Source organism: Meles meles, chromosome 6 (genome assembly GCF_922984935.1).
Source record: "Meles meles chromosome 6, mMelMel3.1 paternal haplotype, whole genome shotgun sequence".
Classification (NCBI taxonomy): Eukaryota; Metazoa; Chordata; class Mammalia; order Carnivora; family Mustelidae; genus Meles; species Meles meles.
In genome coordinates this window covers 60,559,360-60,576,060 of record NC_060071.1, presented here as the reverse complement: position 1 = coordinate 60,576,060, position 16,701 = coordinate 60,559,360, and the positions used below count along the sequence as shown (strand labels likewise).

Sequence of the window (16,701 nt, the reverse complement as noted above, 5' to 3'; positions counted from 1 at the left end):
TTTAAACTGGGGGAAGGGAGTAAAAGAGTACCATTAGAAAAAAGAAAAAAGGTAACTCACGTGGAGTTTCCTCGTGCTCTTGTAGAAACCTCTCCAGTATAATCCGAGCCATTAATGAGGGTGCATAGTCCACCTTTATGAAACAGAAATAGAAAAATTAAAACTGTCAAGTTGCGCAATGAGTTGATATTCCAATATTTTGTCAACACTGAAGATTAAGTCGATTTTAATCAACCACAGCAAGCATCATTCATTAAAATCTTTCCTACTCTTGGTGGCTTCCATCATAATAAAATTATAGCAAGTATGATCTGTGCTGGTGAAAAAATAAGTGGGCCAAATTTATTGCATATAATACTGGAGCAAAAGGATGGAACAACTTGGAAATGTATTCATCTAAAACAGTGAAAGGGACTTCTCTCAACTCTCCCCAGTTTTTTCCACCCGTAGGCCAATATTACTTATCATTCTAACCATTCTTCGTTCTTTCAACTATCTATATTTACATTGTTTCTAATTAAAAAAAAAAATCCCTTCTGTTAGTGGTAACTTTCAGAAAATGCCTTAAATTTCCTTAGCCATTAAAAATACAGATTTTACTGATTTTAGTTTATTTTATCCTTAAAGCCTGAACCCAAGTTTTGGTATAAGTTCCTTACATATCAAATACCTTGTTTACTATCTTGTTTGATACTATAGACATTAATAATAAAAAACAATAATAATAATCCCTATAAGAGCACCAGCCTTAAGCTTATCTGAAATGTTACCCATCAATTTAGTTAATACAGAACCCAAAGAAGTAACTTTATCAAACAGAAAACAGGAATACTCAAGCCAATTGTCATTTTAATTAATTAAAAATACATCTACTCTTTTGGAAACATACTGTTTTCTTTTTGGTTGTCAGATCTTTTATTAACCATGGATTTAATTTCCCCAGAAAATAGGTGTGTGTTTTTCAAGAGCATTAATGTTCCCCTAAAATAAGTTTTTTTATCTTAGGTGTAAGATAGCAAATGTTCCTCATATATTATCACCATGAATTTTTTTTGACAGGTTTTCAAGTCCTGTCTTCATACCAAAATTTTATCTTGATTTAGTAACTAGACAAAAAGGCTGGCTTCATTTGTATGAACAGTTTTTTTCAAATATGTATGTACTTGGATGCCCTTAAATTCCCCAAGTATAAAGAAATGCTTTCCACGAAGCTGCTTATTCCTAGTAACCCACATCAGAGCTGACACATGAAAAATGGTGAAATTACTGAAGGTAGTCCAGCCTGAATAAGGACTACCTTATTAGTTCAGGTACTTGCATCTCCCTAATTTTCATATTAATCATGTGTCCATCTTTCTCTGAAATAGGGCCATCATGCTTCATGTCAGAATTTAGCATGTAAGTAAAATTCATAGTGCTTCAAATCTCACTTGAAAATATTTGTGTGGAGAGAACAGAATGACTGATCTTATTATTATTAACAAAATGAGATTTCCTAAAATGTTCACTTTTAGCCTTGATATAGGAAAATTAGTATTAAGATATCTCTAAAAGCACTGATGACCGTATCTAGTCTCTGGCCCCCAAATCAACAATACAATGTTCTTGTTTAAGAGCGCTACTGCACACTGTAACATACCAATGTTATATATTTCTCATCAATTTTTACAGTTTCCACTGATTAAATATATATTGACTCATAAAGCATTACCATCACATCAATTGTCACCAGATGCAAGCATATGTCATTTAGGTATTAACTACCATATAAAAATGGCAGCCTGGTTGTTTAGAAACCATAATCTGGTACCAGCCATTCCCAAATTTCCCTGATGCATTTGCAGTCACTCAGAAAGTGCTATTACCTCGATGCTAATCTGAAGCCAAAGGACAGAAAAAATCTTTAATATCTCTTTGTTTTTTTTAGTTACGTATTCTATACATTTGTAATAAATAACAGGTTTACCGACATAGGAGAAAATGTGTTAGTGGCTTAAAATTTTCCATAGTACCAGAAGGTGGACCATGAAGGCAGCTAAATAAACTAAGCTCAACAGAACGATCCATTAAAAATTCAAATGAATATAAATTGCTACTACGTAAAACTTATGTCATCAATATCATCGTCTATAAAAATGAGTACCATATTTGCACCACATTATTTCCAGATGCTGTTAGCTCCTTCCTTTAATTTTTTTTCATAAAGGACAATCACTAAATTCCTACTTATAGCATAGTAACCTCAAGTTGTTAACAGATCAACTCATAACAAACAGGTCTGAAGACATTTTAAAAACCACCTTGCTTTAGAAGTAGAAAAAAGCTGAATACGTGTTTTGCTAGGAGGTGACGTGCATTTTATATGTTAACTATCCTATCAGATGGTGTATACACTGCCTAGACAAGTAAAACCTTCTTGTAACTGATAGGTAATTGCTCATTTGGTGACTGTAGTGGTACACAGCAGACAGAAGCTGTGAGAGAAACCATCCTTCCTTGCTAATGTAACATGTAGAACTTGCTGCTACCACAACACTTAATGCTCACAGTACTGAGTCATCTTTAATGCAAACACACATTTTCTGCCTTGCTTCTATGTTTTCCATTATAATGCAACACGAAAACAGTGTACATTGCATTCCATCCCTGTGAGGTTTGCATAAGCAGTTCCAAGTTAGACTAAATATTGTATTGCTCTTATTACAGTGGATAAATATTTCAAAGTTTAGGAATTAAATATTTTATTTTTCAGTATGCTCTCTGCCACTATTATGAACTTTTTACAGCTTCTTCATTCATGGGGAATCTTTAGGATTTCCTTTTTTAAATGTAAGACTATTATTTGTTTCCCCAAACAGAGGCAGATCAGAGTTAACAAGTAAGTTCAATAAATCACCTTATACTTGGTGGTAGTAAGAACAGTATGTTTTTTCATATAAAGAGACTTTTCTACAAGGCATGTATCTTTTATATTAATAAAAGTTTGCTAACAAAAAAATAAATCAAGTCAACATTACATTTTTAAGTTCACAATTTTTCTCTTCATTTTTACAGTAGTTAGAATAGGTTTTCTGGGCATGCACTTCTTTATTTAACACAGGTATTTCTCACACTAACTTAAGACAACATATCCAAAGATGGGCATGTCCTGAGCTGTTTGGCTGAAATTTCCCACAAAATAAGAAACCAAGAAGTTGTTTTTACATTTGCTTTAAAAGAAGTAGACTAATTATGTTAACTGATTTATTAGTATATGAAGTTCTTTGTCCAATTATTAAAACTACAAAGAGACCAGGGAGCAATTTAAATGTCTAATGCACCGCAAAACCTCTTTCGTTAAGGTTAATTATAATTCTAAGCAAAGCTGCTCTAGATATGCCCCTTAGGTTTTATATGCAGGTTTAAACAAAATAATAACAATAACATTACCTCATTGGCCAGCTCCAGGAGCACTGGGGCTGCTCCATTTCTCCCCACTCCATTCAGGTACCTAGACAGACAAAGCCAAGTGGTAATGCAGTGACAAGAAAAGGCCAGCATAGACTTGTCAGCATCCCTTGTGTGTACACGTTTCTCCTGGGCAAATGCCACACTCAACTCTAGTTAAAGTATGCTACTGTCATAGGAAAGCATAGAAGGGAAAAGGAAAACAAAAACAACTTACCTCAAAACCACTGGAAATTGGGGTTACCTCAAAACCACTGAAGCTGGGGGCGTGAGGTCTGAGCACGTCGGGCCCCCTTCCCTTCTGTGAAGATGGAAGTTATTTTTGGAAAAGAACTAGCCCTATTACCTGGCTTTATACCACAACCACCTTATGCAAAGGAAATAAGTTTATTCTTATGGTTTGAAAAAAGCATCCATTGGTTGGTACCTTTAAGAAACAAAGGGAGCAGACTTGTCATCAGTGGGTCAGTGTCAGGCAGTACAAGCCATCATTATATCTGCCCTGGATCTCAAGCATAACCTCCATCCCTCTTCCTACCCTAACCCAGCTATAAACAAAACAAAACAACAAAAAAACCTCCCCAAATCCATCCCAGACATGGAAGCCAGAGTGATTTTTTTTTTTAAGCAAAAATTTGAATGGGCCATTCTCCTCAAGACATTTCACAGCCCCAAGTCAATTTTCAAGGTTCAATTATAACCACTTAATACCTCTTTTAAACATCTTCATAATCTGGTTCCCACCTACTGTCCTTGCCCAGTCTCATCTGTCATCACTGTTCTGCACTCCAACCTTCACCTGAAGAATTTGTGATTTGGATTACATGTAACTTTCTTCAATCCACCACAAGCCAGGAGTAAGTTAGATGTCCCAAGGTGCAACTGATGAACACCTTGTAAGTCTCTCTCCGTCACTTCATACAGCAGCATACTGTATCTGCCCAGTTATTTGTCCACCGCAAACCCGTTTCCCAGTGCAGGGTTGAAAGCCTGATGAGGGTAGAGGAATTGTATTTTATTCAACTAATTATGCCTAAAACAGTTCTTGGCTTATAATAGCTGATTGTATTATACATTTTTTTCTTTAATAAATGACTGATTTAATAACTTTTAAAAGCCATACTGGACAAGGAAAATACATTCGATATGGATGTTTTCTCTACAGTATGCTGTTTGACTGAATAAATTAACAATATCTGTTTTGATAGTAAAAATCAAAGTCAACAGATGAGGTCTTCCATGTAACTACCACAAGCAGATACTAAAATATATTATTTCACAAGTATGTTTATGGAGATGTATGATTTTCCTATAAACAAAGTGGAGTAAATGTTAATTTATTCAAGATAGGCTGTCTCAGGATCATTATAACTTCAAAGTAATTCTAACAAATTCATTTACCATGTATTAGGGATGTCCTTAAAAAAACTATTTAAGAATCTAATTGAGAAATAAGCACTCTCAGAAGAAAAGAAAAAAAAAAAAGGGCAAGTATGGTTTAGAGAAAGGTCCCTGAGAACGAGCTTAGCTCAGAACCTCACATCAACTCACAATATTTCCACTGTGCTGCCAGGGCTGCTCCGGAAACAGCCAATCCCTTTGGCCTAGTCTCACCAACTAATCCTGTGTTCAAATCCACCAAACATGCACATTCATTAAGGGTTCAGGCTCTGGGTCAGATTAGCTAAGCCTATACTGATATTAGGGTATCTTTACAGCTTCCTACTCAATATTCATTTATCCCACAAATATTTCTGAGAGCTAACTTGTATTGGGCCTATTCCAGGTTCTGAAGGAGCAGCAGAGAACAAAACTTCCATGGTTCCTGCCATCACAGAGGTGATACTGCAGTGGAGAGACAAACAATGAAAACACAGATATACCTAAATTATATAATGTCATATTCTATGATAAAATGGAAGCTTAGATGGGTGGGTGGGGAAGTCATCTCTAAGGAAGTGACACATGGGTTGAGGCCCGTAAGAAGGCAAGAGGGGAGCCGTGGGAGGAAGAACATTCCCAGCAAGAGAACAGTAAGCCCAAATGTCGGGAATGTGCCCGGGGTGTCTGAGGACCAGGCTCTGGTGTGACCAGAGCAGAGCTTTGAAAGCTGATTGGAAATAATGAAAAAGAATAGTTAGACCGCAGACTGCTACCCATGCCAGAGAACTGTTGTTTGGACTCAAAACTCCATGGTTTCATGTAAATGTCACATTAACCATTAACCAATGGTGTGTCTCTATTAAGTTTATAAAGAACAGGAGATGGTCAAACAATAACCCACTATATCTACACAGAAACATGTTTGTACTTAATACAGTGGAAATTCCTAATTATGAGCTTGTTAAAAGCTGCCTAGTTGTCAAGAAACAAGACCCCAGGGTATGGATGAAATCTGTCTGGGCTCTCTTAGCTGGTGAACAGTAAAGCTCCGAAATGGAACCCCATCTCCAAGGTCGACTGAGGAGCCTTCAAACGCTGAAAAGGGTAGACCTGCTTCTAAATATATTTATTCTCCAATTTGTTTCCTAACTATATTCTGTAACACTTCAGAAGTGCTGGGGAAAACAAATTAAACGAAAATAAATTTAAAGTTGTAAGTTTTCCTTTCTAGGAACTTTAACTATCTTCTATACCAAGTGACGCATCAGTTTTATTCCAATTTTTAGATAGGCAATCAAAGGACCATACTAATTACAGAAAACATTCAGTAAGACACGATCAGAAATTCCTAATGCTACCCTTCTCTGCATTCTCAAAACACCTTGTGCAAACTTGCAGTGTAGACTTTCCATACATTTACAATGGCTTGTTTCTCTCTCCAGTTGGCCTGGAAGCTCCTTGGGAGAGGACTACACAAATGAACGCTGAACCTACATCCAACAGATCCTTAGCAAAGATCTGAATTACAACTTATATATAAAGATGTGATAATGGATACTATATTAAGGTGACCTGGGCCATCTTCCCAATACCTATTTGTATATTAAAACATGTATATATAAAAAGAAGTTATATGCCATCCTCTAAGCCTTGCCATAGGAGGACTAAGAAATGTTATCTTGTGGGTGAAACCATCCTTAAAAAATCTTCATGGAAAGTCTGTTTTATGTTTTTTTTGAGTGTGAAAGATTTATTAGCATCTAAGATTAAAACAACATGTGCTGATTTAAAATAATTTTAAAGATTTTATTTACTTGAGAGAAAGAGAGAGACAGAGGGCACACACATAAGCATTAGGAGAGACAGAGGGAGAAGAGACTCCTCACTGAGCAGGGAGTCTTACTGGGGGCTAATCCCAGGACCCTGGTTCATGACCTGAGCTGAAGGCAGATGCTTAACCGACTGAGCCACCCAGGCATTCCTGGTTTAAAATATTAAAGGCAAAGTTATTTGATGTTTATTATTTTCATAATAATTATAATGGTAGAACTTCAAAAACTTATCAAAATTCTATTCTAAGCTTACAGCTGAATACCATCTTTGTTGATTCTACCTTTAAAACTTCTGGAGCCCATCTCCATGTATGCAGCTGTTTTTCCCAGTAAAATAGAGCAGTTGAGGGCAGGTACCATGTCTTATTCAATTTGTATACTTGATTCCTAGCTTGGTAGGTGAGACACAGTGTGTGCAAAGTAAGTTGTGCTAGTTAAACAAAGTAGTGGTTCGAATTTTCAGAAACTATTTTTTTCATGTAATGTCAATAACATATTTGAGCTAGCCTTTTTTCCATATGAACCAATTGATCTGATTCTCTAAAGCTAATAAAGCTGGCCCTCAAACAGTGTGTGTTGGAAGAACGGAAAACATTTCTAAACTTTGCTGTTGATGGGGATTTGCAAATCTGACCACCAGTGAATGTGTCTGTGTGTGCACACGTGCGCCTATGCAACAGTCTGGTTGGACCTAAATAAATTTTACCAGGTATGTTTCCTATTTGGAAATAAAATGCCATTAATAAAGGGGAGAGGATAGAGTTGTTTTCAAAGTGAACACCAAACTGTATCTGTACAACATGAAGAAGTGAGGAAATTTCCTCAATAATTCAAAAGCTTGAGAAAAACATCTTCAGCTGATACTGGGATACTTTGAACTTTCAGTTAACCACAGTGGAATCACACTGTGGACTGTATGGTTTATAAATACAGGCTTCAAATTCTGAATTGAGATCATCTCAACAATATCAAGAATGCAGAGACACAGGAATTCCCTGACAGTGTTAGGGGGAAACCATTATAACCTTTCTGGACAGTGATTTGGCAACATATAATAAAATCTCTAAATGCTCATTCTTTGCACCAGTAATTATATACAGAGAAATCTTTAAAAAAACTAATCCAATATGCAAATACTTATATACCAAACTGTTTATCACAGTATTATTTTTATATTACAACACTGGAAACATACATGTTCAACAGAGTTATAATTCAGTGAGATACTTTCATATGATGAAATAATGCAATCAATAAAATGTTTATAAAAAGCTTTCTACAAAGTGATATTATGTCGTACACATTTTTCCAAGCATAAAATTAAGGATTCAAAATGGTATATATAGTATGATCTCATCTATATAAAAATGGATTGACAAAGAAATAGAGTGAAAAATACAACAGTGGTTATCTCCGGTTGCCACAATTACAGGTGCTCATTCATTCCTTTCTATACCATCACAAATGTGCTTAATCTCTACAATATACAAGTATTACTTTCATAAAAGAAAAAGAATTGAAGAAAGTATTAATATTGTCAAATTGCTTAAATATATTTTGATATAATGCAATTTGCTTTTATTATCATCAGCTGGAAAACAAAACTCTCTTAAGGCCAATTTACCTTAGAGAATACAGGGACATTAATAAAACCAGCACGTTTTCAAGGGGCTGTGCGGTCAATCCATCTGCAAGGTAACAATGTAACCCATCTCCAGGCACAGAGTGCAGGGCAGAAATCCAGGGAGTAGAATGGTCAAGTGAGAAACTGGTGAGACTTGCTTTCTTATTAATCTGTCCATTACAACAGCCTAACTTCACATTTTTGCCTCAAAATGTTGTGACTCTTTGAAACAATTGAGAGTCTCACATTTAAATAAATGTACAAGTACATATAAATACATGTGTATATATTTCTGTATTCTCATTATTGCTCACCCGAATGCTTATCAAAAAGTAATCATATTTACAGTAAAGAATTTTATTTTGGCTTGACCCACTCAGATAATCCACTATAGTATGTTTATACCTCAGTAATTAAGTATACTTTTAAATGAAACAAATGAAACTAAATTTTAAAAAGCAACACTGAGAGGTCGCAGAAACCATTTAATTAAAATAGCCTTTAAGCAACAATGAAAATGACAGTCGGGGGTAGCCCCATGGCCCATAAGTAGATCTCCAAATTTCTAGGAAAGGCTCTATTTTCCACTGCTTATGTTACCAAGGCTTTAAAGACTGGACATAGAACCAAACTTTTCTATGATGGCCTAACACGATCATTTTTACAATAAAAAAATGTACTTTTTGACATATAAGTAATTTTTCAGTCTTTCCTTGGAGGTTCTGGATTCCAAAGCTATTGTGGACTTCATAACACTTTGTGAGCCATTCTTCATTTTTCATGAATGATTTAGGTATAACTTTCATTCAAATGTTGATGTCACTGAAAAGGACTGTAATTTTTGAAAAAAATCAATTCAAATTCTACAAGGTCTTGTTTGCAGGGGAATTCTCCTAGACACAAAAGTGTGTGTGCATATGCGGTGTCTGTATTCCCAACAGACGCTACTACTGAAAACTGAAGGCATCTCTTATCATACATGGCACAGTGTATAATTTTTTAAAAGGCTAACTTCAATAACTTTTCTTTGCAGTAAATACTTCTCAATTCTTAAAAAATGACTTGATAGAAACATACCGATATTTATTCTAGATACTCATTTCATTCATAAAATTTTCGTGCATAAAAATCCTTCATCTAAAATCAGTGGTGTCACTCTCACCACAGAAACGTTGATCTGTCAATCTTAGGCGTAATAATATAAGAGCATATTTCAGACAGTTTTCCTTTCCAATATGTCCTTGAAATATTTAAGAAACCAACCAACAATTCTAATGCAAACCATTACCATTTACAGTTAATAAATTATTCAGTCATATTACAAAGACAACAACATTTTTAGAACTTTTATAAGAGAGCGACTTTAAACATTCTGTTTTAGAACAGAGGTTGAAGACTATTTATAATAAATTAGGCTGAAATTAATATATCACCTGGACACTACATTGTTGATTTAATACCCAGATTTTCTTTTTAAATACAAAACCCCAGGATGCCTGGATGGCTCAGTCAGGTAAGCATCTGCCTTCGACTCAGATCATGATCCCATAGTCCTGGGATGGAGTCCCACGTTGGGCTCCCTGCTCAGTAGGGAGTCTGCTTCTTCCTTGTCCCTCCCCCAACTCACGGGTGCCCTCTCTCTCCCACACACACAAATAAATAAATAAGTTAATTAAATATTTGGGAAAAAACCCCACCAATATATTTAAAAAAAATACAAAACTCCATTTAAAATGTAACAGTCATCTATTATTATCTATCTCTGTATGTCCTTACTTGACATGCTTTTTTTCCTTTTTTTTTTTTTTAAGATTTTATTTATTCATTTGAGAGAAAGAGAGAGAGACAGAGCGAGCATAAGCAAGGTGGAGAGGTAAAGGGATAAGGACAAGCAGACTTTCCACTGAGCAGGGAGCCTGATGCAGGGCTCGATCCCAGGTCCCTGGGATTGTGACCTGAGCCAAAGGCAGATGCTTAACCATCTGAGCTACCCAGGTGCCCCCCCCCCTTTTTTTCCTATTTCTAAAATGGCAAACCCAATACCTATGATACAAAACAGAAGTGAACCAAAATTCAATCTTATTTTCTAATGTATTTTTCAACTTGTTGATCTGAATGAGAAATAAAACTTGATAGAACTTTCACACACATATATATAGATACATGTGTATATTAACATGTATCTATACAAGATACACACTTACAATAAGTTTAAAGTAGCTGAGATTCTATAATACTGTAAGGATTTCTTACACAGTATGTGTATACACAATCAAGACAGCCTCACCATATTCTTTAAACAAACCATTTGAGAAATCAAGCAAACATACACCTGAAGTCTTAAGTAAGACTTATATCACAATGCCCTGAAATGTTATATAGACAATTAGTTTAGTAACCTAATTTATTCATAATTATTATTACAATTAATAGGTACTATGATACCCTCTAGTGGGGCAGACAGGTCATACCTCTGATAATAACTTTCAATCGCTTCTGAAGTATGATGTTTGGCATGTGTTCTTTTAATATGTTTCTGAAACAAAAAAAAAGATCCTTATGTTGTGTCACGCATCAGGTTCAAGAACAGAATGACATACCTCTTCATCCTAATATCTGGCACATAGGGAAAACTGAAAAATAGTTTGGGGATTTGGGCAGTGGTAGGTCTTTTTTCCTTCCATTCCACGAATCTATGCATTTTAATCTCTACTGCTTGGCCGGGATGTCTTCAGCCTGTAGCACAAGGTACAGTATGTATGTAAAAGCCAACAGGGTCATAGTAATTGAATCTAAATAAGTTTGCTTAGGGTTGCAGAGGGCAAAGAAAAACTTGTTCCCTCTTTCAACCTTTGTATTAATTTTCCCCCAATTCAATTCCATCTAAGTCTTCTGCACTCTAGTTTTACAATCCAATTGCCATTTTTAACCAGGAAGAACATTGCTTAAAAACAACTTATTTGAAAACTACAAAAAGTAATTCCATAGAGACTTGCCACTTGACTGACACCTGTCATCTCATGATAAATGACTCCATTTTCTGCCTCTCTTGCCTTCTGCCACTCCAGCAATGGTCATTTATCATCATCTCTGTCAGCAATGGAAAGCAGCACTGACAGTGCAAGTCAGCAAACATTTAGCACATAGAACCACGTAACACAGGGAAATTATTATTGTCAGAATAATAATGGTTTAGCATAATTTATTACAGGTCCACCAAATAAGCAAAGGCTAGATGTTATTAGACAGATGGATGGGTAGGCTTGGCAGGCCTCCACTGAGACGCAGGCGGTGCTTGATGTGGAAAGGAGAACATCCTCCAACCCAATCAGAGAGCTGGCAGTTCAATTACAAAGAAATAAAGGGACATTCATCATTCAATTAGGCACCTGTCAACCCTCACAAAGGAGAAAACTTCTAACCTGGTACTCCTGGGAGAAGATGCTCAGCAGAGTGGCCTGCGATTGACTGGAACAAATAAAAGAAGGACAAAGTTAATTACTGGAGTGCACGGCAAAGAAACAAAAGAGAAAGGAGCTTCAAAGGTAGGCCTGCTGCCCTGTAATCTAACAGAACATGAAAACAAGTGTGGAAAAGTTGTTCCAGATGAACACCTCAAACAAAGGCTTCCTGCTGCTAGGTCAAGGAGACAGAAAAAGGGAAAGGGAAAAATATGGATGGTCTCAGAGCAAATGATCACACAATTTGGACTTTTGTTACCTTTAGAATGATTATAAATCATGTCTGTAGCGTGCAGTTATGTTAAAACAGACCAAAAGGAGGCAAGGTTTATTTCCACTAATAAATGATAGGAGTCAAATCCTATAAACAGTGGAGAACATGTGGTTCACTCACTGGCAACATTCTAAATTAATTTTGTTAGTAGACAGGTATCCTCTCAGAGTCGAGGGAAAAACTATGGTCTTCAATAGAAGTACCACCTAGAGACCACTGGAATGTTCCTACTGAAACTAGTGGGCTTTGAAAATAGGAGCTTTCACTGCAGAAAGCTGAGGTCCTGGGAGTACGTCATTCCCAAAGACGGCCATAAGCCTTATGCATCCAAGACTCCACACAACATCAAACACCTGGCAGAGAAACAACCTGGAAAACACTCTTCCCCAGTGGGAATTTGCCTCTCACAATTGTGAACATTTACTAACAGAACGGAATTTTTTTTTCTCTAAAAAGCAATCAGTATCCTACTGCTACTCTTTCTGATTGCCCCCTATCGTAACTTGAGAACAATTAATTATTTCTGATATATTTTCCTACTAAATGCTATCTGAACAAATTACAGTGTTAATAATTTGACTTTTATGGTACACCAAAGCACTATGAATAATTAAAATTTGTCTATGCGTGAATGAAACCTCTTCAGCTCATCACAGGCAATTTGGAGAGTGTGAAATAAAAACAATGACACCACATTTCTTTACTCGGTGCCACAGAGTTATCATCATCTGCATACCATCATAGATTTGGCTTCAAAACCCTTGCCATACTCATCAGACTACAAAAAAAAGGTTTAAAAAAACCACAAACACTGTATGTGTTTAGCAGGGAAAACCGACCATTACTAAAGAACTGCTTCAATAACTCGAAAACACTGAATAAAAAATTATTAAAAAATTATAAACTTGCAATGGTCCAATTTTTTTCAGTTTCCCTTTAAAAATGGAAACCACCTTTGAAAGAGCCAATTTTACACATAAAATCTTCCTATTATTCCTGGCTTGTCTGAACTTCATATGAAATCACATACCCCAGAAGGGCTTCTGAGAAAAAAATGGCAAAATTAAGCTTACGTCTTTATAAACTACTGAATAAGTCAATACATTATTTATGCACAATAAATAGACCCTCTCCTCATTGTACAGCAAAACATATTTAGGTTAGCCATTTAATAATAGACAAAATGTCGGTCTCTAAGGGTCAGAAAATATGATGGAATTAAATGTATTTGTAATGGGCAACCAATGACAAAGGAGGATATTTTATTCACTAAATTGAATAAAATGAAAGTGTAACCGTGGACACCCAGAATGGGAGAAGTAAGAGACAGCTGGAGAAGTAAGTTCATGAATAAACAGTTTCAAAGTGAGAAGCTGGTCAGGAGCTGAGGGTACTGTAAAAATGGAAGATGAGATAATGTCTTTAGCCAGGAAACTATCTTTAAACTGCTCAGAATTCAATTCAGCGGAAACTGTACCACGTCTATGGAGTAACCCATTTTCTCAAGGGCCAATGGGGTTAGAGAGAAGATTCCAGGAGTAGGTAAATACTGGCCGGCCTAGACATAAAGAGAGCAAATGACATACCTACAATAGTAAAAAGCAGAGACAGACCTGGGTCCCAAATGTTTTGGGTTTGGTTGACTAGACAAAGCTGTAGAGAGCTGAATGTCCTCTGCCAGGTTATTTGCCAACCAAACTCTGTTCGTGTATGCGCTAATAAGCTTACAGAAGAGTGCTCTGAATTAGACTCATACCTCCAAGAGCAGAGAAGTATTAGTGAAAGCAAGACATTGACTCCAATGTATACCATATGCTAATTTCCTCTGGAGTGCTAATTCTGAGAAGATATTCCTAAGGGAAAGAGGCGAGAAGAGGTTAGAGCAATCACTGTCTTCAAGAGTACAGCTCTGAAGAGCTTACCATGTCTGCCCCTCTCCCTCCACAACCTCCCAGTGTTTGATTTGAATTTGGCTGAGAGTGCAGAAGTTTTGGTATAAACAATCACCAGGTTCACAAGGAATATGGTTTTTAGCCAGTGAGGGGGAGAGAAAAAGACACTGCATAACTGCGAAGTTTCTATTGAACACCACAATCAGTTGGCAGTATTCACTGAGCATCAATACTGTCCTGAGGTCATGGGTAGGGGGACATATGCCATCAAGATAAAAAAAGAAAAGAAAAGAAAAGAAAAAAGGAAGTAACTGACTTAGAGGAAACTTTCAACATGTATATGCAGCCAAAAAAGCAAAAATGAGAACACTGTCAAGTACCAACATTTTTAGGGATCTAGTGAAGCAAATCACAGCCTGAATCCTCACATATTTCAAGACTACACTGGCTTTGGAGCCCACCTGTGTCCCTTAGCATATATGTGTTTTAGATCTACATGTTCAAAAACAGAGTCACTCATTTTGCACAAATGTCCAAGATATATTATTAAAACCTCTTCAAAAATCAGTTTTGTCTTTTTCCCCATACTACCCTCCCAGATTAAGCACCTCACTTTGTAGCTTTCTGAGAAAAGAAGAGCAAGCCAGTGGACCCCTAGAATGGCTATGTAAAACCTTGCACGAGTTGTGTGAGTGGTCACACAGAGCAGGAACCATCATACCACAGTGGTGGGTAAGTAAGCTGAGGTCAGAGCCAACACGATGAGGATGGCAGCACAGACAAGGGAAAGATCCCAGGGCCTTGAGAACATTGTTGAACTGTTCAAGCAGCATGAATTGAACTGACCACGCTCCATACTTCTTCTGAGTAATAATGTATGCTTTTTTTTTTTTAACCTTCAAGAAGAAATAAACCCACTCCGGTTTCTATGCGTCCTGGAAATAGGAGACGTGATAGATGGAGAAGGAGAAAAAGTACTCCATCATGATGGCACGTGTATGGGATACGCTACTTGGAAAGGATTGTCCATTTTTGTCCTTTCTAATTCTCTTCTTAGCTGGCAGCTACTATATTTGGCTTCGTTAAAATTGTTCCTCTGTCTGTCACTGTGTCACTAAATTGATGTGCCCAGAGATCATAAGTTGGGGAGTGTGTATATGATTTTTCCATACAGATTTTAAATATTGATGGGGTACTATTTACTCTCGTTCTATCCTGCATTCAGGACTCTTCAAATGTCAGATGTATGAAAAAGCGATATACGAGCTCCCCATTCAATATCTAACTCAACATATCCTGAAATCTGCCCAGCTAAGATGTTCAAGTAACCTGAAGGATATCAGAGAAAATGAACATCAGAGGGTTTCATGAGTGCTACAGAGACTAAGAGCAGACAGCTCAGCACTGTCCTAGTTGCAATTCAACTTTCATGTAAGGAGGAAGTACTCACATTCCCAGGTGGAGACTTAATAAAAAAAAAAAAAAAGAATCTGAAGGAAGAAGATACTACACATTTTATGTTCTCCCCCTTTCAAGTACCCTACCTCTGAAAAAAGACCATAAAAAGGTAAATACATCATTTACTTTCCAAGCTCCTTTTTCTACAGAATCTGGGAAGCTTAAATGTCTACACTTTACTGAGCTCAAAATTCACTGAGCAAAATAAATATTATTTCTGGAGCTCAGAAAGCAGTAAACCAATTAAAGGGAGATGAAGCAGGATACTCCTACAAAGCAATAGACTTAGAGACCTCATGGTTACAAGGTGCAGCCTCCCTAAGTCTGTGAAAGAACACAATGGAACACTGGCTCTATGTGGTTAATGATTCAGAGTACTGGTCAAGGAAGGTCTTCTATGACAGCAATGCATTTACCCTCCCTGGCTCCCACCTTCCTACACACCTACACACAAAGTCAAACAGAAAGCCTTCCCCCCACCCCATAAAATCAAAATGAGACTTAGTAAGATAGCAAGACTTGGTAGGAAAAAATACCACTAACTCCCCCCAACCCCGGAAACACAGAATGCAAAATGGGAAGAATGTGGAGAGAGATTACTGATACTCTGATCCTGGTGGGTGGGGAGGACCAGAAAAGAGGACAAAAATAGTTAAATTCAAGAAATAGAGAAATATTTATGCACTCTACCTACCCCCCATTACCTCTCTTCCCAATTTTCAACTTCGTATCAAGGTTGCAGACTATATTTTATGCCCAATCATGGCAAATATTCCCATAAATGACTATATAGATGGCAGCATTAGACTTAACAGTAATCAATTATCAAAAAGAAAAATTTTGAAAGGCTATAGGTGTTACATATATGAAAAACAAGTGGTCACTGTCCCAGGCTCTTAACTGATCTTGCTGGTAACCTGAAGTTACATATAAAACAGCTCTATGACAACAGTTAACATTTATATGGATATTTACTTTGTGCTAGACACTGTACCGGGCGCTTTGCTTTAACCCCACAACAACCCTTTGGGGTCAGCCCGTTATCTTCCTTATTTTAAAGATGTGGAGGGACGCCTGGGTGGCTCAGTTGGTTAAGCGGCTGCCTTCGGCTCAGGTCATGATCCCAGCGTCCTGGGATCGAGTCCCACATCGGGCTCCGTGCTCAGCGGGGAGCCTGCTTCTCTCTCTCTCTCTCTCTGCCTGTGCTCACTCTCGCTCTCTCTCTGACAAATCAATAAATAAAATCTTTAAAAAAAATAATAAAGATGTGGAAATGAAGGAAGAGAAGTTAAGTAATACGCATAATTGCTTATTTGTAGAGCAAGGCCAT

The 16,701-nt window shown here is 36.9% G+C and overlaps 1 protein-coding gene across 5 annotated transcripts in view; it reads right to left on the bottom strand.

The window, feature by feature from the left end:
• Positions 1 to 16,701, bottom strand: part of CDIN1 (CDAN1 interacting nuclease 1) — a 212,335-nt gene that overhangs the window by 150,270 nt on the left and 45,364 nt on the right. For 3 of the 5 annotated variants that reach the window (XM_046010359.1, XM_046010360.1, XM_046010361.1), the window contains exons 2-5: positions 11,709 to 11,754; positions 10,758 to 10,822; positions 3,430 to 3,490; positions 61 to 133 (exon numbers count right to left, since the gene is read on the bottom strand). In XM_046010359.1, the coding sequence (XP_045866315.1) occupies positions 61 to 133; positions 3,430 to 3,490; positions 10,758 to 10,822; positions 11,709 to 11,754 (245 nt within the window). The remainder of the gene's footprint in view (positions 1 to 60; positions 134 to 3,429; positions 3,491 to 10,757; positions 10,823 to 11,708; positions 11,755 to 16,701) is intronic. The other 2 variants (XM_046010362.1, XM_046010363.1) reach the window with 1 other exon arrangement.